At 42.9% G+C, this 22,898-nt stretch overlaps 1 protein-coding gene across 1 annotated transcript; it reads right to left on the reverse strand.

Moving 5' to 3' along the window:
- Positions 1-297: 297 nt before the first annotated feature.
- On the reverse strand, positions 298-22,795 carry PPTC7 (protein phosphatase targeting COQ7). Its single transcript, XM_064168234.1, has 6 exons — positions 22,063-22,795; positions 12,380-12,559; positions 9,457-9,655; positions 7,027-7,150; positions 5,148-5,277; positions 298-3,859 (listed from the first exon to the last, which is right to left on the reverse strand). The coding sequence occupies exons 1-6, from the start codon at positions 22,262-22,264 to the stop codon at positions 3,801-3,803; spliced, it is 894 nt and encodes a 297-aa protein (XP_064024304.1). The 5' UTR covers positions 22,265-22,795; the 3' UTR covers positions 298-3,800.
- Positions 22,796-22,898: the final 103 nt, after the last annotated feature.

Here is a 22,898-nt window from a genome sequence, read left to right on the forward strand (position 1 = left end):
GAATTATTCTCTTCCCCCAGCCCTCTGCCTCTCACCACCAGTTAGTGACAGGGCAGTATTCCCAAAGTCACACTGGAATAAAATACCAAAATTTCCAGGCTTTGGCCAATTCAGATGGTCACTGTCTGCCAGGCTGCTAGAGGTGACTCCCATGGCATGTCCAAATGTGGGCTCAAGAACAGTGTATGAAGGAAGGCCCAGCACCCCAAGTAGCTGTGGCTTCCTACTTCTGTGCTGTCAGCCATGCTGCTGTGTTAACAGAGGTTTTGCAGTCATCTTTACTTTAGAAAAAGGCAGTTTAGTATAAATACTATATTTATTAAATATCTTTACAATTCATTTAAATGTATTTACAGAACTATTCCTGCATAAGTTATACCTCAGACATGAAATTCACATAATTGCCTCTTAGGTAAGCATAGATGATAGTCTCGGTTTAACAACAACAGAAAAGCCTCCTCATTAGATACAGACTCAATTTGCTTTGTTACTTCAGCTATCTTTGTAAGAAGCTACTTCACACAGTCAGTGTCTACACCCACCACCTGGTTTTGCCCTGGAGAAAGGACCTTTTATACTGAGATGGAGACTCCATCCCAAATCTTTCCCCTCTTCGCCAGACTTTCACCTCTCCCTTCTCCCTGCCTCGGTTGCAGCCGTCTGGTCCCAAGATCCGGTTTTTGTTTTTTTCCTGGCCATACCTTCTTCATAAACACAAAGAAAGTACATTAAGAGGGAAACTGTATGTCGCAGGTCTCCCAAAGATAGCCGTACAAGTCACAAGGAACCACAGAGTTCTCCCAGTTCTCTACATCTTAGCCCTGTTTGACCCAAACACCAAGCAACACTGCTGCAGAGATTCCAGCTCCTGCCAGTTCCATGTTAGGTGGTTACTGGTGTGGACCATTCTTCCTTTTCCTTCAGGTGGCTGCTCCCAAACCACCAGTTCCTGGGAACACCCTGCCTCTGCAGCAGCAGCGGCCAGCCTGTGCTCCACTCCCACACCCTTTGTCTCAGGGAAACACCTTCCATGTACATTCCTCTGGTGCAGAGTCACAATCTAACTCCTACAAGTGCTACTGCTCCATAGATCATTTAAAATGGATAGGATGGGCCCTGTCATTTCCTTGTCCAACTTTTTATTTGTGCGCAGGCAGCTTAAGTTCATAGGAAGAAAGTAGGTTTGATATGTTTAGAGTGCACATCTTCAAAAACAAAACAAAAACAAACCCAAAAACAATCAAGCGTGTGATAAAAATATCAATTCTTTATAATACAGTATTGCTTTATAAACAGATGGAAAAGCTATAAGCTTTACTGGTCTTTGGTGTGTCCAGTGAGGGATAAACTCTAAATCAAAATCCAAATTTGTTCTTTATTTAAAAAACAATAATAGTAAAATCACAATGTGATACGAGGCAAACGGCTTTGTAGCTACTGCTCAGCTGAGAAGGCTCTAAGTGAGCCTGAGGCAGCCCAGCTCTGTGGGGAGGCCAAACCCCGGCCTGGCAGAGCTCAGCCTGAGCACCTCACCCTGCTCCTCCAGCAGAGCCGCACGCGTCTCCCAACTTAGAGCTCTAGAAACTGAGGGGGGAAATAACAAGGGCTGGAGACGAGCGTGCCAAGAGCAAGGGGTCAGAGTGCAACACAGGTCTGCAGGGGCAGCGTTTTAAGTTCAAGGGAAAGAAGAATTGGTCAAATCTGCTCTAGTCAAGAAGCATTATAGTAAATACTGGAGAATAAAATGTAAAGAGACACAGACCGGAGAGAGGAGCACCTCTCCCGAGCGCTAGAAACAAAGCCCTGTACTGCAACGTGAATACATTCCTTCTAACGAGACAGCTGGACACGGCTTGTTCAGCTTTAAGAACACGACGAGGACTGACAATTTGTGCAAAGTTTTCCACCACTCACGGATCGCAAAACTCATTAATTCGTCTTCATTAACATAATAATCCTCCCCGTACCCTCACCAAAATAGCATTTTGGTCAAGTCAGGGTAGTTAAGGCATTTTGACAAATCATTACAAGGTGATTTAAAATAGATCGCTAAGGTTACGCCAATTAAGGAACAGCAGATAAATTACTCAAGAGCTTCCAAATTAATCACTCACTCTTATTATAACTGAAATGCCTGTTACAAGCATGATGCATTGAAATAGAGTAAAATGACATGTACATGGTACATGTTAAATGACCTTAAATAAAAGCTTGACATAGTTACGCAAATATACAGTACAAGTCCACAAAAAAAAAATTTCTTTAAACAGGTTGAGGTAACCTCAAACTTAAACAGTTTTAATACAATAAACCAGGTAGTAAAAATCTCCTTTTGAGAGCAGGAAAGATTCCTTACTGACCAAGTTTAACTGCACTCACCTACACAGCAACATTACCCGACTTTTTATAATATAAAAACATGGCTTTAATTTATTTCTACAGACTTTTCTACCAGCAAAAAAGTTAATGAAAAACTGACCAAAAATATATATATTCTTTACAGGTATCACCTTTTTGTATGAACCTCAGAAAGAAAAATAAAGCAAGCTTGCCAGGACAAGGAAAGGGAGGGGGAGAGAACAAATGTGAGCTACTGCCATCGGAAATGTACTATTGCAAAGTGGCTGTTAGATAACTGTAAACATCATTAAGGTTCATTCCCAAACCCCTCCACTTTCCTCACTGAAATGTACGTTTTGCTGATGATTCATTAATACTCCACATTTCCACCCTTGTTGCTGCTCTGCCCCAGCATAAGCAGAGAGGTGCTTGTCTGGGAGTCAGATAAGGATCAACTGGACTTATGCTGGTGCAGCCTATTCTGTTCTACCCCAGTGGGAATGGCAATTATCAACACCAATTAGGGTTCATTAACAGCAGAATTACCTACCCGAAGCAAAGATGCTCAGAGTTGAGGATAAGCTGTTCTTTGTGCAACCTCTCAAGGCAGCATTGATGCCACGTCACCTCACAAGATGGGTTAAAATGCTAAGAGGGCCCCTAACTTTGGCCAGCTCAGCTTTTGGAGACTGAGTGCTAATTTTTGATTTAAAAATAAAAATAGAATTTATCCACAGCCAAAACATCCAGATACCAGGCCTATTGTGGACGAATAATCTGCAGAACTTTTAAGATCACAGTTAAGCACCTGAAAAAAAAAAACAAAACAACAAAACAATCACAAAACACATCTGCATTCATTTAACTTGAACTACGTTGGTTTGAAATTCCATACTAGAAAAGGCTCCTAGGCTGACACCACGGATGGCAAGAGCAGAATGTGTACAGCAGTTAGAAATCTCCTGAAAATTGGAGCTTGGAAACACGAAACCTCAGCTATCACTGTAACAAGACTATGCTTATGGAACTGTGGTCTGCAACATACCCCCTAACAAACAGTGAGCATTTCGAGTAAATAGAGTAATATGCCCTCTTGCAGAGGTTGTAGCTATTGAACCTAGTTTGAAAGATAACCCAATCCTACTCCTTTCAAAGTCACATCTCAAAGGCAGAAACAACGCGGGATTGATCCTCCCCCTCTTAAGGGCAATGACTAAGCTCTGAAAGACATGCTTCAAGCCTTGAGCTTCTTCATCTCTTGCTGGCAGACAAAGACCAGTATACTATGAGAGTGGTTCTGAACAAGGACGTCAGTTGTGTCTGAGGACAGGCAACGAGCTCGAGAACTGGCCGCTGAGATGGGCTGCGAAGGAAGAAAGCGATCCTGCCAGCAGGAAACCGTGCGTGTGAGGCTGGGAGCTCGGGGACAGCGGAACGTCAGGAGCCGACACGCGGGCAGGTCAGTCTGTGTACTCGGCTACAATAGAAAGAAGGACGGTGATGTCATCTGGTTTTCCCCCTGTAGGGAAAGAAGAGTAAAACCATTTCATCAAATCCAGCCACAGCAGCTCACCGTCTTATTATCCTGTCATTCCCTCATGGACAGCTCTTGAAAAAGGCAGTTTACTCAAAAGCTGGTTTGCTAGACAAGAACTCTGCTCCCTCCACCTCCTTTCCAAAACGCAGCTGCAGGGAGCAGTGACATTTAACACACCCAGCAAGCGCTCTCCTCAGCTACAGGAGATCACGAGCTGCTAAAAGGAGGGCAGAAACTTGAATGCTCCGAGCCAGCAGAGCTTTCTGCTCTGTGTTCTGACAGACTATTTATTTATTGAATAAGTGCACCAAAGCCTGCCCGGCTGCTTTGGTGCTCCTCAGGAATTTCTACTGTAAATCAAATACCTCTCTGGCATCTTCTCCAGCACTGCATTACTGCATCTTTTAGCTACTGAACATTCTAGCAGTTACTTTTCAAACCTTCACAGCACACTCAGATCCTGGAGAAGTGGCTCAGGGAAGAGGTGACTTGTCTTACGGGCTCAGTTCTGCAGAGTCACTGCAGAATGACTGAGCTTTGTAAGCGCACTGAGCCTAGGCTTTACAGGCAGTGGCTCTAGCCCAAGGAGGGATACTTAGGGGTCTTGCAGAAAATCCTGCCCTCCCAATACACAGATAATGAGAACAGCATTACCAGAATAATATTTATTTAAAGAGAAAAAAAAAAGAAAGGAGAAACAAAGCAAGATGTTTGTTAGGGCTCTGAACTCTGCCAGGTGTTAACTGTCTTCCTGGAGCACAACTGAGATATCAGAAGGGGAATACTAATGGTACAACGGTCAAAAATTTTGACCCCCCTAAAACCCAAGCCACCAAAGAGTGCCAAAATCTGGGCTACGAATCACCAACAATGGAAAACCATAAAAAATCCCCCAAAACAACCCCACTCACACACCACACCCCCACATTCAAGGAACAAGTGAAGTAGTTTCCCCAAGCACCCTGAGAACTTGTACCAGGCAGGATTCCTGGGGCAGGAGTGTATATATTAGATAAAAAGGTCCAATGGGAAGCCAGAGCTCTGCCCTCTCAGCATTCCAGCTGCTTCCCTGCAGGAGGATTCAAAGTAGCAGGCCTGGGCTTACTCATATTAGGAGCTGGGGTCATTGCCAAACGTTGGTGCTCTCCTGCCAACCCCAGCCCTCAATACTGTTCTCCTATTGGATTTTGGAACAACGGAACTTCACTTTGCTTGAGATTTCTCAAAGATAGCAGGAGTGGGTGGAGGGAGAAAAAAACCAAACCCTTACCTCTCACATTCAATCCATTGTCACATGCGAACTGTGCAAACGGCGACATATAAGTGGGATCATATGCCAGCTCGTGAGCTTGCTCAGCAATGCTTCTGGCAGTCTGCTGTATACTCTCATAGTTGGAGTTCTAAATTGATGAGGAAAAAGTTTATTCTTGTAAGAAAGTCATCTGGTACTTGTTTTGCTGGTGTGTGTCATTTTTAGAGACTCCTGACAGCCAGACCCCTTTCTCAGATGACCACACTACTTAAGAGCTTCTTTTCCAAAGGGAATCCTCACCACTTTTTGGGATTTGCAAGTTTGGGTTAGAACTGCAAATCCTCACAGGTAAAGTCCAGACCTAAGTCTTGTAGCGCCTGGTAGGGAGCAGAGGTTTGGAGAATTTAGAAACTTAGAACACCAACACTTCAAATATCCTGAACAGTCTCACCTCAGGGAAGCAGGGAATTCAGCAGTTTTCCTAGCAGTTCCCACTGACAGAAGCAGCCTTCCCCCACAGCAGGCTCTGCTGAAGTAATTATGCTTTACCTTGACTGGCAAGTATTACTTCTCTGCCCTTTTTACCCAGATCAACAGCAGCACGCGTGGGGAGAAGGGGCACTTGAAAAGTTAGATGAGAAAACATTTACTGAGCACATAAACTTTCTACTACCTGCATTTTAAATGCTTTTTCCAGTAACTCTGCTGCTTTACTCCAAGGCTTTTCTTACTCAAGGCAATAGGACACGACAGCCAGCCACTGCCTGTTGTCTGTAACGACTTTAAAAGGCCTCATCAGTTCGAGAGTCTGCCCCGAGGTTTGGGGAGTTCGCAGGCAGTTGCGTGATTAACTTTGGCTGAACTTCCCGGTGGGCTGCCTTTCCCAAGCACGCCAAAAGGTGGAGCTCAATGTTCTTCCACAAGGGAATTCCTGTTCGCCCAGTAACCTCACCTCTGCGCAGCAAAGGGAAGGGGAGCGCAACAGGCAGAGGTAGGACCTGGCTGTAGCCTGAGTGACACCGCGCAGGTCAGCTGACAGCCCACCAGGCCCTCCTGACCTCTGACCACGAGCCGATGGTCTTCACTGCAGTCATTACCTTTGCTAACCGAATTAAAGTCCCCGGGACAGCCTGTGCTCACATTTTCCATTTCACAGCACAGCTGCTCAATTTCAGACCCGAGTATCTCACCGAACGGAGAGGGACAGTGGGGACTGCAGGGAGGGGGAAACACCAGTGTCTGCCCGATGGGCAGAAGCCCCTCAGACATTCTGTCTCCAAGGACCCATTCCCTGTCTGACACCAGCTTTTTGTAGCTGCAGGATAAGAGCAGGCAAAATTCTTTTAAACCGCACTATAATTCTGTGTGTTAAACTTATTTGCATTTCATAAACTCATTTCTTCAGGGAGGTTATACATATTGATATCTCCTAAGTATACTTGCCTTTCTGTAAAATAAATAGCCTTAAGCTAAATGTTCTCATCCCAGTTCAAATATTTTAATGCACTTTTACTATTTAGAAAGAACATTTGTGGTCACTAACCTGGAAAGGTTGCCAGAAAATCCATTTTACAGAACGATAAAGATTTTCAAGTGCACACGACCCACAATTCATCCCATGCTACTTTAGAGTTGCTGCTTTACAACCCTCTAGAAAAGCTTCTGATTGAGTGTTTAGCACCCCCCCTCCCCAAACAACTCCTGAGAGCATAGTGTAGATCCAGGAGAAAGCCAGCATTCCCTTTATGTCTGATATTAACTGAAAAGCCCCTGAGCAACAGTATTTTGTGGTGGGTTTTTATATAAAACACAGATTTTACACGTATGAAGTGATGGTAGTAGCTACAGGGGATAATCATGGCAAGAGATGAGAGAGGTTCAGCATGCACACACTCACCTTCAGCTTTTTTAACTCCTGCAGAATCATGTAGTCAGGCATGTTGTCAAACAGTCCATCTGTTGCAGTCAAGATAATGTCTCCAAGTTGGACATCAAAAGAAGTACTATCAGCAGCTTCGGGGCTGTGAAGATGACAAATGTGTTAGAGTAACAAACTCTAGTCCACCGAGACACCCAGCAATGTCAAACTAGCACATCAACAGCTTTTGTCCTTCACTACAGGTATGTGAGGTACTGTAAAGGAAAGAACTAATCATTTACTGGAGCTGTTGTACCAGGGTGGCTTGTCAAGAAAGCTACCACAGAAGTGTGGCTGCAAACAGGTACTGTTCCAGCTGTTACACAAAAGATTTACACTGAAAATTCCTGATGAACAATCCTGCAAACTAATCTGCCTCTCCAGGGTATTGCCATGGAAACCAGTAAGCAGAATGGTGGCTCAGGGCTTCCTTCTCATTCCTCTTGGACATGGAAGAGAGCTGCACTTGGAAGGACAATCCAGAACAGCAACGGTCAAAATATTTTAGGATTCTGAATCACTGCTTATAATGCAATGGAATATGAAACACATCTGGAAATCACCGCCAGGACACCATGGCCTCTTGGGTCTATTTGTGTCTAATCCACCACACAATACCACGGGGGGGAAATAATAAAGAAATCTCTATTTTGGCCACAATATTGCTGCAGAACCTGACTCTCGGGAGCAGCATAATGACAAACCTTTCATTTGTAGATTATTCAGGGGTCTCTAAACAGGAGGAAACACTGCATCAAAGCCCTAAGCAATCTGGTCTAGTAGGAAGGGGCCCTGCTCAAGGCAGGAGGGTTGGAAGTAGATGATCTTTAAGGTCCCTTCCAACCCAAACCATTCTATGACTAGCTCAGGCCAATTGGATATGCCCAAAAGCAGCACAGCTGCTCCGCTCAACTGATTTGTAGCTTCAGGAAGGTTAAGAGAGTGAAGATTCCTGCCTATGCCCATATATAGCCAAATTTAACATCTAACTGGGACAACCGATGAAAAAGAGGTAGTACTGGAAAAGCCTTTAGACGGCACAGACGAGTACTAATTAACGTCAAGAAGAGCGCAGAAACTAGCCAGAGAGCTATAATCATGATTCAGAATTGAAGTGTGGGAGCTCATTTATCTTGTGCTTTCCTCATTAAGTGATGACTCAGATGACTTTGCTTTCCTGACTTCTCCTGGCCATTACCAATTAACCTGGAGCTTTTTGTTTGTTGCTTTCCCAGAGATAACACCATCTCAGGAAAATTTAGGTTTTTACAGCTCTAGAATTTCAAACAATCATTTCATTTTAGTCTAATTAATAGATTGAATAATTGTAGGGTTGTGATTTCAGAGTTCTCCCCGAGTTTTCTTGCTGGAGTCTTATGATGGAATTAATAAAGCAACATGCAAGAAAGGTCAGGAGTTTCAACAACATAAATGATGTTTTCAAAACCAGCTATTTTGGTACTGAAGTCATAACCCTGACTGCAGCAGCCTTCATATTCCCTAGAATCATAGAATCATTTAGGTTGGAAGAGATCCTTAAGCTCATTGATTCTAAGCCTTGTATCAAAACCTTACAATGCCTTTTGCATGCCCTGTGTACCCTGGTCACTGAAGCTCTCTTTATGATCTTCCTGCTTACAGAAAAGGGCTATCACTTTATCTGTGCATAGCCATTGCCTCAGAGCTGTATTTTAATCCATATTTGAAAGCTGTTGGGTTTTTTTCCCTATTAAATGACTTTTCCATTACTGGTAAGACTTCACAAGTTGGATGATGGCTCAGCCTGACATTCTTAGTACACAAGACAGAAGTACAAGTCTGCCTTTGAACCAGCTCATTGCTGTGAACAGATTGTCCTTTTCCAATACTCTCATTCCCAGCTTGGTGTTCCGCCAAACAGTTTTTTTGCTGGTTTTGGTCAAATACAATATGCTGTGGGAAACACGAGTTACAGTCACATGTCCCCCTGCTCTATTCTTCAAGTGCTTGCTACCTCACTGCCAAGATACCTAAATTAGCGTACTCCAGACCAGTCTCAAGGGAGCACAGACAGGGACTGGGAATGAAAGCTGCTGGTGAGACCATGCAGGATGACCGACACATACACCAGCTGCAGTCTTATTACAGCAGCTTTACTGAGCAGCAGCTTTCCATTGATCAGAACATGCCTGGTGCACACCACAGACTACGGGAACACACCATCACGGATGAAAAATCATTAGCCCAATCAATGCAGAAATGCTGCCTGTGCAACAGCAAGCACGCAAGGTTTCTAAACACAAGGAGAGAAAAGTTCACATTACCTAAAGACAAGGAAGGTGGGAGGCAGGTATAAGATCCTTTGTCTGAGACCTACTGGGAGCTGATCACATCCACAGATTAAAAATTTAAGCTCCTCTTACATCTTACCTGTCACTTAAGACAACTCCTTCTGCTTCTGGTGGAGCTATTGACAGTTGGAACGGAGTGTTGAAGTAATGCTGCTGCTCATCAGATCGATGGACTACTTCCCCTCCCCTGACCACCAAAAATCCAGAGTCTCCCAAGTTGGCTGTATGTAAACGGTGACTTGTTCTGTCCAGAACGACTATACATGCCGTGCTGCTTCCTGCAGACAGAACAGTAACTGAGTTAGCCCTAAAGAAACTGCTTATTCCCTCATTGATTTGATTCACACTCCAATTATTCACATACTCACCACAGCATACAAGAGAAATGGAAATATCCCATAATGCAATAATGCATAAAGACAGCAAAATGCTGGAAACCCCTGCAACACAAACTATGATTTTTGTGCAGAACTTCCTTTTCTGCTTTGATTTTGGTAAACACATTATGCTGACAAGTACCTGGTTTGTTCCACTTTATTTACAGTTTTCCATCCCACCATATGTCAGCACATTCTGCTATAGGAGTGGATTGACAGAACTCACATAAAATACTGAAATTCCCAAATCATGGAGGTAATAGATTCTAGCAGCATCCATACAATGCTAGGTGCTCTCCACACAGTTTCACTCATCAGCTGTAAATAAACCACACCAAATAAAGAACTGCTTGCAATTAAGTACTAGGTGTTAATATGTGACTCTTGTCAGAACGTTAAAATGCTTTTCTTCCTCGCATGGCTCTGTAGAGCAACCTTCATGTTTAAAACAATAATAATCCTGTCATGTCTTCAGGATATGAACTTTACAACTTTAAAGAAAACATCTTTCAGAGAAATACTGTTTGAGGTCAAGGAAGAACAGAACAGAAAAATGTCTACTTGACAGCCAAGCTCAGAACCATCCCAGTCGGGCTTGAGGGCACTGAGGAATTCTTGGTTCATTGAGAAGGAGCCACCCAACTGTGCTTGGTTGCAAGTCACAGAACTAACTGTACTGCAGAGACACTCATCCATAGACTACATCCTTCACAGCAAACAGCCACCACTGACTTTCTGCAGACAGGACAGCAGTCGCCTAACGAACTGTCATTCCTTTCATTTCCTCCTTTGATGTGTGTGGAAAAAACATTACAGCATTTCTTCACATTTGCCTCTAACTTAAGTCATAGGCTGTTTCATCTTCTATCCTAGTATCCTTCCAGTGGAAGTTTCCAAACACAGCTACACACTGAACAAATCATAAGCTTGCCATAGTTAAGCTTACAACCAGGCTTGCTAGTGGCAGTTCTCCTAGCTCTGGACATTGCCTCTTCCAGATGTTTCCCTTTCCAGCACAGGGAGTTCCTTGTGATATACTTGCACTTAACTTGTTCTCTAGCAAGTGTATAGGACCCTGTCCACTCTCACTGAGTAGCAAGTCAAAGCAGTATCTTAGGAAATACTCAGACTCCATGTGGCGGTATCTGAGACTGTCCTGCCATACAAGAACAGTGTTTAGGTAACAAGTGGCAGAGTTTCCTCCCATTCCAGTTCTGTTTCAAACTAGTGGCTAGATTAAATTCTGATGAACTTAAAAGATATAAAACACAACAGCAAAGAAAAGGTATTGCCTAATCAAAAGGTATTGCCTCCTTAAGCCCTCTCCTTTCACCTTACTTTAAAAATAAAGTGAATTGCCCTGCTGTGGCAATTCCATGGCTTTATTTCTCCTTCTAAAAAATACTGTTCTTGGTTAAAGGAGAAACACTGAGGCTCATTAGTTTCAAATTCTAACTCTGTTAGCAGAGTGTAACCAGGAGGCCATGTGTGGAATGCAGATCTTGTGACTCAGCATACGCTGCTTTTCAGAATTGGAAAGGTCAAGCCACGCAGGGCTGCCTCCATCTGCAGAGCCCTTGGGAGAGCTCTCACCAGTGGCCCACTTTGTAGATCACTTACAGCCTCATCTACTTTACACAAATAAGCACCACTAACCACACAGAATCCTAATGTAATTACTGACTATGCCTATTTTAGTGAGACTTAAGGTCACTTCTGAGGTTTGAACCTATTCTTTAGGCATATAATGCGAGAACATCTGTTCCCAAGCTCAGCAGACAAGTTAAATATAACTTACACAGCACTCTTCTGGCACAGAAGCTTAAGGTCAGGTGAGAAGCATGCATATCACACAGGGCAACATTTTCTTGGTGCATAAGAGGTTGCATGCCCTTTAGAAAAGTGCTCTGTTTGTAAGGTTGGCAGCTGAGGCCAAACCTTGCCCCTCTACCTGCTCACCATTCCCAAGGTAGCTAGGTGCCCTGTCTATAATCAAGTCTGACACATAATATGCTAAGCATCTGCTTCAGCTTGCTTTGAAATAAAAAAATCTGTAATGAATTGCCCTCACAGAATTATAAAAATAATACACAGTAGCAGTGATATAAACTGCTGAAGTCAACCAGTTCAGTTTGGAGTTTACTGGACATAAAAGGCAAGAGGAGCAGTAAGGAGCAGAAGTGCATTCAGTTATCATCAGAAAATATTTTTGCTTCCAGAGCTCAAGCCACAAGCAAGTTTTCAACAGAGAACAGTTATTTATACATACATAACAGAGCAGGAGCGCACATGCCAGAGCGTGTTCTGCTGCAGAGCTCATTTTGCAAACTCTCTGCAAGCACTGGTGAATTACCACCCTTTTTTCTTTGCCTTCTATTTTATATACATATATATATACACACACACAGAGAGAGGCACAAACATTCCCTGTACTTCTGAATTAAGTTTTTAGAAGTACAAGAGAAATTAAAGATGCTAAGCCAACTGCATTCCTGTTTTTTTTGGTTAAGGTAACTGCCTGCAAATTTGTTGCAGAAACTGACAACAGGTTCCAGCAACCTTGACCGAGTACACGTCTAGACAACAACCAAGAGAGATCCAAGTTATTGATGTTTGCTCTCTTACCAAGCAAAGGTACTTTGTTCTGCAGCAGCTCACAATAACCTGCAGTGAGGATCCCAACAGGATTGCTTGGTACAAACCGTCCTTCTTTAACTAAACGTTCACACGTTCGCATTAGAGTCCCTGAGAACTGAGAAGGGTCAACCCCATAGTCTCTCCAGCCACCAACACCATCTGCTACTCCTAGAAGAAAACAGAAAACAAGAGTTAGAGGAAATGAAATGATTTTGGAACAAGGTTTTTAGGTTTTGACATCACTTATGATATTCAGTAAATAAAAAGTATGACTTGGCATCTACTCGAAAAAACATTTTGGATTAAAAAACCCAAACTTTAAGCATTAAAGACAACTTCTGACATTAGCTCCTAGACAAACCTCTATGTATTGAAGAATTGAAGAAGAGGTAAAAGTCTAGTCGTGAGAACTCTGCAAGGAGGTTGACTTCACTAGAGTACAAGTAACAGGGAATTTGGTAGGAAGAGGGGCATTCAATCCCATTAACCTTTGACTAGCCCATTAAAAAGGAAGAAGCTTTATTAGTTTCAAATGTGAAGTTATTAAGAGTAGGTAATACAGAAATTATAAACTCTTCTCTACTGTGTATCAGTCCAAAGTTTTGTTTTCAAGCTACTTGTTCCTACGTAATTCCATAGTAATCTCCATTTCTGTGGAAAGTAAACTCCCATTTTAAAAGTGTATTCAAAAAACATGGAACCAACACCACACTGGGCCCTACCCCTTCTAAACAGTTTGCTGCTTACAACTTTCAGCCAAGCAAGATCGCAAAATCTGACTATGATCCAGTCAATTTTCATTCAGTTATTCAAAACAACCTAGATATCAGAAAAATCAGACCAGTTCTGCCAAAGCTTGGGAAGTTTCTGAGGCAAAGATGGGCAGAGAAAGGCGGGGTGCCCAGGGGGATAAGCAGCAAGCATGATGTCTGATGGCAATTTAGTTGAAATATTTTGAACTATCTGAACTGGCCTTCCTGATAAAAAGACTGTCTGAAGGTACTATTTATGAGATAGATTTTGGGAAAAACTTCCAAGGAGAAATAATTCTTTTTGATTGTCAGCATGTGAAGGACCAACCATTCCAGGCACAAGTTTCCATGACATAATAAAGCTAAAATAGGATGTTCATGATAAAACACAAAGAGACAATTGCAGAGCTCAGACCTAAAGAATAACAATCTCCTTAGAAAACCCAAAATTCCCTACGCTGAGCAAAGGCAAAAAAATGTGACTGAGAAGGTAAACCCAAGTTTGCTTCATTTACAAATGCCCTTCACACCGGACACCATCTGAAACTGAGACGGAAGGTTTAGAGCTGACCTTGGCATGAACTATAATCTGACAGGAGGTTATAGCCAGATTCTGAACAGCCTATCAACATTAATCAGATTTCTCCCAAAAATAGTGCACAACCTTTCAGACACCTGCTTTGTCCCTTGGCTTTCTTAGGAGAATGCTAGAGGAAGGCAGATCCCTGTATTCACCACCTCAGACCAGACCTTGGGAAGAAGCTCCTGCAAAAGCTGCCCTGGCATTCTCAGAAATGCCTTTTCTGGTTTCTTCAAGAACAAACTTACCTAATCCTCTCTTTACAGGTTCCACAACTTCAGGTTAATATTGGATTAACCCTTTGTTTTCTGCTGCCACAGACAAAGAGATTATTCAGAAAGAGCTGTAGATCTAGAAGCTCAAGCAGACACTAAGCTCCTGTAGAGATGATGACACTTGCTTGGAGTTACCAAATGAGTGGCTTTTTCCCCTTTAAGATGAACACAACCCACAGTACCTAGGTTTGCTGCACTGCTGTGCTGACAACAGGGCTAATGCAATGAGATGATGTTGGACAAGTACTCCCCAAAGACTTTGGCTCCGAAAGTGGTTGCCAAACAAGTTCAGATGTTACGAGTCCCCTCAAACAATCAGCAAACCATTTTTGCATTGTCTTCTTGGGAAACATTTCTATAGGAACACTGCAGCATTAGTACAGCGTATGGGACAGCTGTCATAGCAAGCACCCAAGAAGGTTACCAAAAACCATTTCAAGTTTCAAAGCAAAAATAAGAGCATGCCACCTCATCTCCTTTGCTCACTTCTTACTCCAAGGCAGGAAATCTGAATCCATAATCATAGCAGCACACTCCATACTCTATCTTGAGCCATGAAATGGCTTTGTCTACCTTCCTTCCTGTCAGCTTTCAGCAAGCTATAAACAGCTTTATGTACATTCTGCAAGGGTCTTCCAAGAAAAGAATCCTTTAGATAGTCCAAAGTAGTCCTGGCTTAGCTTTGCACCACATGTCATAGAACAGACTCTCTGCCTAACAATCAACATAGCACTTTGCATTCCTGCTGGCACAAGAGCAAGCAGGACCACCATGGTCATGAGTAGGCCTCACAGTATGTAGTACCTCCACAGCTCTTCAACTCAGGTACTACCATCAACATATATTTCTTGTCCTTTCCCAAAATGGACAATGTAGGTTTTTTTTTCCCAAAAGTTTGCAAAAATTGTGTCTTTTAACAAGAGCAAAACCACTAACCACCATCACCACTATATCTAAAAGGTGCTAAGTCAGTTCACTTAGTTTAAGCTAAATGACCTTGTTGGCTCCCAAAGCATGCTTCATAAACACTGCCAGAGCAAGCAAATGCTTCCTCCTGCCTCAGCACAGAGCCAGCAATTCCTGCTGCCACCAACACCAAAGCACATTCAGGAGCCTCTATATCACACAGTGCCACCCAGAAAACACCTCCCTAGATCAGTTTTGCCTTGAAAGAAGATTTTAGGATTTCTCAAGGTCTTTATCTATCCTGTCCTATCTGCAGCATGGTTACAGTACCTTTACATTCCTCAATCAACACAAGCCAAACAGTTTTAAAGGAAAGGAATGTGATTTAAAAATAAACTAAATAAATTGCTACTGAAATACATGAAGTGTAAATGAGAATAAAGTTTAAGAATACTTCTTGATATGTGACATACAGGAAACAAGGAGCAAAACTCTTTGAGATATTTCAAACTCCAGAAAAAGCAAGAACTGAAAACTCAATTGATAAAAATGGACAAACTTTTATGTGCTAACATGTTTCCTTTGTCACCAAAGGAAAACTGAAAGGTACTTTTTACTGGCAGCACCAGTGTCAAGGAAACAAGCCAAGCTCTATTCATGTATATATTAAAAATATATTGTGTATATATATACAAATATGTATATACATATACATATATTTATATATAATATATATATTGTATATATAAAAATGTATTGTATATATTAAAAATAATTAGTCTTAACAAGTTAAAATGGTATCTCAGGTTTTTATTTCCTCTCATTTTGCCATAAAACATTAAATTCTGTTTTCTAATCTACACAATTTACCCTAAAATCTTAACCTTACAAAGGAGGAATCACAGGGGACAAACTGAGAAGAATTGTCAACATGGAACTGTACACAATCCTTGATTTCTTCTAACCCATTCAGTAAACCAGAAATCATATTTCTTTGGATAAACCCTGTTGAAGCCCAAGCAGAAATTACCCAAAGGTCCCTGTGACAGAGAAATGCCTGTGGCAAGATGAACAACCACTGTAAATAAAGCAACTGAAAATTTCACAATAAATTACTTCAAAATTAGTATTTAACCTTCTCATGGAGCCTTTTCAGAATCGTTGGGAGGTAACACTCCACTACATTGCCTTCTGCTGGAAAAAAAAAACAAAACAAAAAAACCAAACAGAAATACTATTGCCAGATGAAATACTTGCTGCATGGGTCAGTCAAAAAACTGGCTCCTTCTAACTCCTGATTCAGTGTATCAAGATCTGTCAGGGGTCTGGGATACAGTTGTAAGGAAGCTTCCAAACAAAGCACAAGTGACTCCTGCTGCAGCACTGAAGGAGAGCAAGTGAAGATACCAGTATGGAAACTGGTTAAAATGTATTTTGAACCACTAACAGCACCTTGGATAAAGTACCAATTGAAATGCACATGTGAAATTTTGACTGTCTAAACCCTAGAATTAACTGCAGGAGCCCGGTGAAGAGCTAGCACTGGACTTAATAACATGCCTCTCCCTGCACCCTTCTGTAAGGCACAACCAGATGTCCTGCCTAGTTCAGAACAAATATAAACTTAACAAGCTTGAAGTTCAGAACAAAATTATGATAATAATCAAACCCTGCTCCATATAAATAATGTTACGAGTGGAAGTTCTGGCTAGCTGGCAAGCTGCCCATGGCCAGACTCCAAAAGTATCACCCTGTCCCCAAAATCTCTTGAAATAAGAGTATTTTCAAACATTGCATCAGCTAAGAAGAATCATCAGACACAGAAGCACCAGGCAGGCACACGGGTGCGGAGAGAAATTGCTTTTGCATGGAACCACAATTAACTTTGTAAGACTCTCTCTCCACACACCCTACTGAACTTTCCATTTCTCGAGATCCTTACCTAAATTAGAGATGAATCACTCAAGGGAACATCAGAAGAATGTATCTGTCTGAATTTATCTAGCATCAAATATAGAAGAAAGGTCAAAATGGTAACCAAGTGCAATCTGCTGCATTGCACAGGTTTGAAATACAGCACCTCATGCTTGTCAACATATCAGAATTGAGATGAACTGATAAAGATTGCTTGTTTTATTAGTAATGAGATAAATCTCACACCCAGACAGGTTCTCCACCCAAAGCAAGGCAACATGCTCAAAGCCAGCACTGAGCAGCTTCAACTGGCAGTAGGTATGGAATCAGAGTATTACAGCCAAATGGTGTCTGTCCCCCATGCAGGTTTTGACAAAAGAACTGACCTGGTTAAATACAAATCCCTCAAGGCAGATTTTGTGTGACTGATAACCAGCTGCAGGTTATTTATTCACACTGCATTTTATAACTTAGAGTAGACCTTAAACTTCCAGTACTTTTATTTCATGCAAGAGTACAGTAACTGGCTAAGTGACAAGGAACAACAAGTAAGAAGCAAATTGAGAGATGATGTTGAAGAACAAACTGAAGGAGGAAGGAAGTGACAAGATTAAATTCTCTATTTCCAGGAAACAGCAGTGGTTTCTTATTTCTTTTATCCCCCCACTGCAAGTACACTGTTGTTCCTGAAATAGATTTTTAACAGGTAGATCTCTTTACTATTTTATTTACAGCTGAGAAAAGGCTCAGTGGATTTGAGGAGCTACAGAAAAACCAATACTAGTGATTTTGGGAAGTTTTGTAAAAGCTTTTCTACCCTAGCTGGAGATATCCCTGCTCATTGAAAGGGCACTGGACAAGATGGCCTTCCGGGGTCCCTTCAACTTGACACATTCTATGATTCAACATCGTTAGAACTACTTAAGCTATGAAGGTGCTGAGCAACCATGGAACTTATTTTCACAGCTGAGAGTAGGCCCTTGGACAATGAAAAGGGACAGGTACTGCTGACAGACATCAGCTCAGCTGTACTGAAATTACTTGCAGCCTGAATAATCTCAGGCTCACAATATTAATTGTGTGGATGAACTAAAGTAAACACTGGGAGATCTTTGCAACATTTCCTGCAACATAGGTATGATTAATGCCTCACCTACCACACTGTGTCCAGCTCTGCTTACTTCCTTCTGTGATTTCTGACAGAGCCTGACTTTTGTTCAAGCTAAAAATCTGTGTATGAGTGGAAAATTCTGCTCTCAACAAGTATTGATAGCACTTAAGTGTTCAACTGCCAATTCTGATCAGAATAGGTTGCGTGCAGTGCTCTTCCAAAAGCAGTGAAGAATAACCAGATTTTAGTTTCATTCTCAGAAAGGGAGCCACCACATTTCTAAGAGGTTACACTCAATACCACTTAAGAGCAGCTCTGCTGACATTTGGATTAGCTGCATTGACAAGAATGTCCTGTCAGTGGATAGTTGTTAATGTGGTTGTCTCTCAGCCTAGGTTCTCTACAAGTGCAAGTACCTAGGCTCCCATGTTAAAAACAAAGTTTCATTTGATCTATTACAAACTAAGACACAGACAGTTTTTTTACAAATGACTGCTCCTGATTTCTCTCAAAGCAGGTAAAGGCTACTCTGAAGCAAGCAGACCTGTCTCCATCAGTGTGATAACTTGTGCTAAGACAGCAATCTCTTCAATAGGTATGACACCAAATAAAACACTTATGACCTTCATGCATCAAAGAAAGAATCACTTTCTCCTCTACAGCTACAAATCTTTTTACATTTTGTACTTATCTTGGCAACATTGACATTAATACTATTCCAAGGGAGTTTTACAGACCTCCTACATAGGCTGCTGACAAGCTCAATTTTGAAATAAAGTGCAGTTCCCTTCTGGTTAGAGTAGCTGTCCAGAACACCTTCCCTTCACTCCTAAAAGAATTCAAAATCAAGATAGAACAGCTGTCAAATTTTAACTTTGAAGTGGACACACAGCATCCTGCTGCCAGACAGCTTTTCATCCTACTACTACTGGAGGACAGAAATAGTTTGAAAGACCAGTCAAGTCACAATGGCTACACCCAAACTTCTACCCAGCACAGACATTGTATAAGTGATGCTGTCACGGGATGCACATTGGTTGCTGTCATGTTTCAATAATGAGTCACACAACAGCTTGGAAAATCCATTAAAAATTTGCAAAGACATCAGAGGCATTCCTGATAAGGCAGGAATAAGCAAGAAAAGGCAGATCCCAACAACAGAAAGATCACCAGCATGAGACAACTCAAAATTTATGAGCAAATTTCAACATTTAGCTTTGTTAAATAAGTTAAATGTTTTTTAAAAGAAGAAGTGTTCAAGTTAATTAAAAAAATCTTGCTCCTTGTGCGTGAAAAACTCTACTCATACTAATCAGGGAAAACCAGTGGTGGCACTTTCTGAAGAGTTTTGTTCCCAGCATTGAAAACCAGCGTGTCTGTCCTTAAAAGTTATGCAGGTACACCTTCAGATGTAATCTCTAACAAGTCTCAAGAAGATATGTGAATACTCTCAGGATCTGTCCAACCAAGACACTTGGCAATGAACATACAGAAAGGTACAATATGGTACAAGCAGCAGCAAAACAGAAACATCAGCCTGAATCATAAAGCTCTAGAGACTAGTATGAGTAAAGCCATTTCCTTTTCTCAAAGTGATCCCAGAAGAGACACTCTGATTGTCAGTTTCTTCCCATTCTCAGCTCAGGGAGAAACAACCCACAAATGTAACAAGTACATCCCAGACAAAAGTAAAAATAAGAAGCAAAAGGATTCAAGTACACCAGTACCAGACCTTATCAAGACTTGACAACTATGGGAGAAGCAGAAACAATATGATTTTTGTAAGCTTTCTCATGATCTTAAAACTAAGCACAGATTAGAAGACACTGATGAATTTTCAGCCTTTAGACGGTATAGCATACGTCTAACAAAAGAAGTGTTTAGCATTTTTGTATCTGCTGTAAATACACTGCTTGTCAACTTGGGTTTGACCTAAGAATGTTAATCCCCAAGCACTCAAGCCAAACGGCTGGGAGTAGTTCTTTCACTGCCACACCACACCCAGATACATCCTACACAATCCTGCTTCCCATAAATTGGTTCTGGAAAGGACTGGCAAGAAAGAATTTGAAGTTAATTATCCAGCCTGGCTTTATCACCAATAACTATCAGGGCAGACTAAATCTAAGTGATCCACTTGAAATGCCCTGCTTTCTAAAAGCACTCTTGCTGCCTCACTTTGGCTAAAACCACATGACCCTCTTCATTAAACTAACAATGAAAAATAAAGCTTGAAATTTGTCGAAGAGATGCTAGGCAGGCATTGAGTTAGTATTACATTTATAAAGGTCTTAAAAAATAGGCACAGAACATAAGATTTGTGGTGAAAGTGAGAGGAATTGAGGGCAGAAAAACAGTGGTGCTGAAACTCTTTTTGCAGCAGTGCAGAAAAAAATGGCTGAGAAAGTGAGAGACAAGAGACAATCATAGTAGCAGAAACAAGGAGAAAACTCCTGTCCTTAAATTTAAGGACTACAGAGGAGGAAACATCAAGCTAGACTGCATCAAAACCCATCCTGAGCGTTGCTGTTTGCAGAATGTACAGGGATCACGGGGTTTTGGTGTGTCTGTATTGAAAAGCAATAAAGAACACACACAAAAAGAGCTTTATTGGGAGAAAAAACAACACAAAACCTGCAGCTTTACTATTTAAATTATTTTCTTTTTAATACTCAAGACATTCCAGTCTGAAGTCTTCACTGCTGTATTATCCTTAAGTGGAGTTACAATTCTGTTTGTTTGCAAGTTGCCATGAAAATTAATACAAAGACCAACTCAGAAAAGCAATTCTCAGTTGATTCCAGCAGGAAAACAAGACAAGCTGGAGGCCCACATATGGCAATTACCAAATATGGCCAAAACCCCCTAAACATCATCAAACGGGTGCTAATCCACACGCTTTTTCCATGCAGAGTCCACCTATAAGCAAAGTAGATTCTGTGTTTCTCTTAAGGGCAAATACTGATTGCTCAGTTATTTATCAGTGCTGCCCTAGTATGAACTTCAAAGGCCACCAGCCTTAGTCACATGTTGGAAGTTTCAAGATTGTCCAGCAGCTAATTCTAACAGGGGAAAAAAAAGTTTATCTGGAATAGATACAACAGAAAAGCTGCAGAAAATCTAAAAATGCATTGACCAGTTTGTGACATCTCCTTGAAAACTGTAGCATCACCCTTGGAGTAACATCTCTCTCAGAAACAATGAGCAATATTGTTACCTAGCACAAACTTAGCCTCACAAAATACCTCAGCTACATCAAACAGCAACCAAGTTACGGTGAGAGCACTAAGTAGTGAGAATCAGTGAGCACTGTCACATCATGAGACACAGCAGTGCGATCCCACCAGTTTCAAATGTAATAAATAATTAAATAGAGAGCAGAGGGAGGAAGCTTTTTTTATGTCAACGCATTGGTGAAAATTTACTTCTGCCGCTTGCTCAAAAACTGACTTGAGCAGACTGTCAGCTACCCAAATTCAACCTTGGCTGCGGAGGAAAAAGGTCAAGCACTGTCAAAAAAAATGCTGGTCCTAAAGCGAAGATTTCATTGATTATCTATAATTATTCACTACTTTTAGAATCTGAACCCTTAAGATTCATTTCACATGTGAAATCAAACCAGAGAGTGCAATCAGGGCAGTACAAATAATTGAAACTGAAGTTTGACATTTGAAACCAGCCTCAATGTCACTTTGCCTTTCACTTGACAAGGACACAGCTAAAATCAGGAAGTGTCTGTTTCAATAGTCCTTTATGTAGCAGTGCAATACATATACATGGGGCTTGGTTAGTTTTAAAGTGAAATGCACTACAGGCTGTTTCTCTAGCTGTCGAAGCCACTAGGCCTTACGGGCACGTACAGGTGAAGTACCAAGGCTGAGCCCCAAAACCTGGCACTCACAGCATCCCATCCCAAAGGGGGACCGAGCCAGGTGTGTGCCGAGCAAAAGCTTTGGTTTGAAGCTATTTAAAAAAACGAGAGAGATCTCACACTGACATTTACAGGCGGAACTAGCTCCTTTGTCTGCGACCAAAGACTGAGCCACTTTGCCATGTGCGGCTCACTCAAGGAGGGGAGATCACGACGCCGACGCCACTTCGGCACCCCCCGGCAGGGCCCCGCCAGCACTTACCCAGCACATCTGCCGTCCGGTGCCGGGCCACGAAACAGGCGTCGTCCCCGTAGCACATGCCTTTCTTGAGGATGCCCTTACGGAAATCTTTGCCAAAGCCACAGCTGGCCGTCACCAAGCTGTAATCACGGGAGTCCGTCTGCGAAAGGCCGCCCAGGACTGCCCGGGCTACCAGCCTGCCATACGAGAGCACCGAGAACATGGCGTGGGGAGCCCAGCAGCTGAGAGCCAGGAACGCGGGGAGCCACCGGCGCAGCCGCCTCCTGACCTGCGAACGCCCGCCGCAGGGCGCCAGCCTTCCGCTGCCCTCCGGCCGGCTCGCCTCAGCCCTGGCCGGCTCGCCTCAGCCCTCGCTACCTCTCCTCGCCCCGAACCGAACCGGCCTTTCTCACTCCGCGGCCCCGGGCTGCCTCGCCCCTCCGGGCGGGCTGCCGCCTTCACCCTCGCCGCCGGCGCTGTCCCTCACGCCCCACGCGCCGACCCCTCACGGCCGGGTCTGAAGGCAGCGCCCCCGTTTTCTACGCCGTTCCCCACACTTCTCTCTCTCCACCCCCCCCCCCCCCCCCCGAGGGGGGCTCTGGCTGCTCCCTGGCCGGCTGGCACTGCCCCGCGAAGGCTTCCCGATGCCCTCCCGCCGCGCTGTAGAGGTGGCTCGGTCAGAGCGGCCGGTGCCCGCTGCGCCGCCCCCGCACCCCGCCGGCCGCAGCCGCCATCTTGGCCGCGCGTGCTGAGGCCCCGGCACTCGGCAGAAGAGGGGGCGGAGGTCAGCCCCGCCCCGCCCCCAGCGCGCGTGCGCGCAGACGGCAGCCTTTCTGATTGGCTCCCGGCAGCAGCTC

The sequence above is a fragment of the Pogoniulus pusillus genome, chromosome 30 (genome assembly GCF_015220805.1).
Source record: "Pogoniulus pusillus isolate bPogPus1 chromosome 30, bPogPus1.pri, whole genome shotgun sequence".
In the NCBI taxonomy this organism is placed as follows: domain Eukaryota; kingdom Metazoa; phylum Chordata; class Aves; order Piciformes; family Lybiidae; genus Pogoniulus; species Pogoniulus pusillus.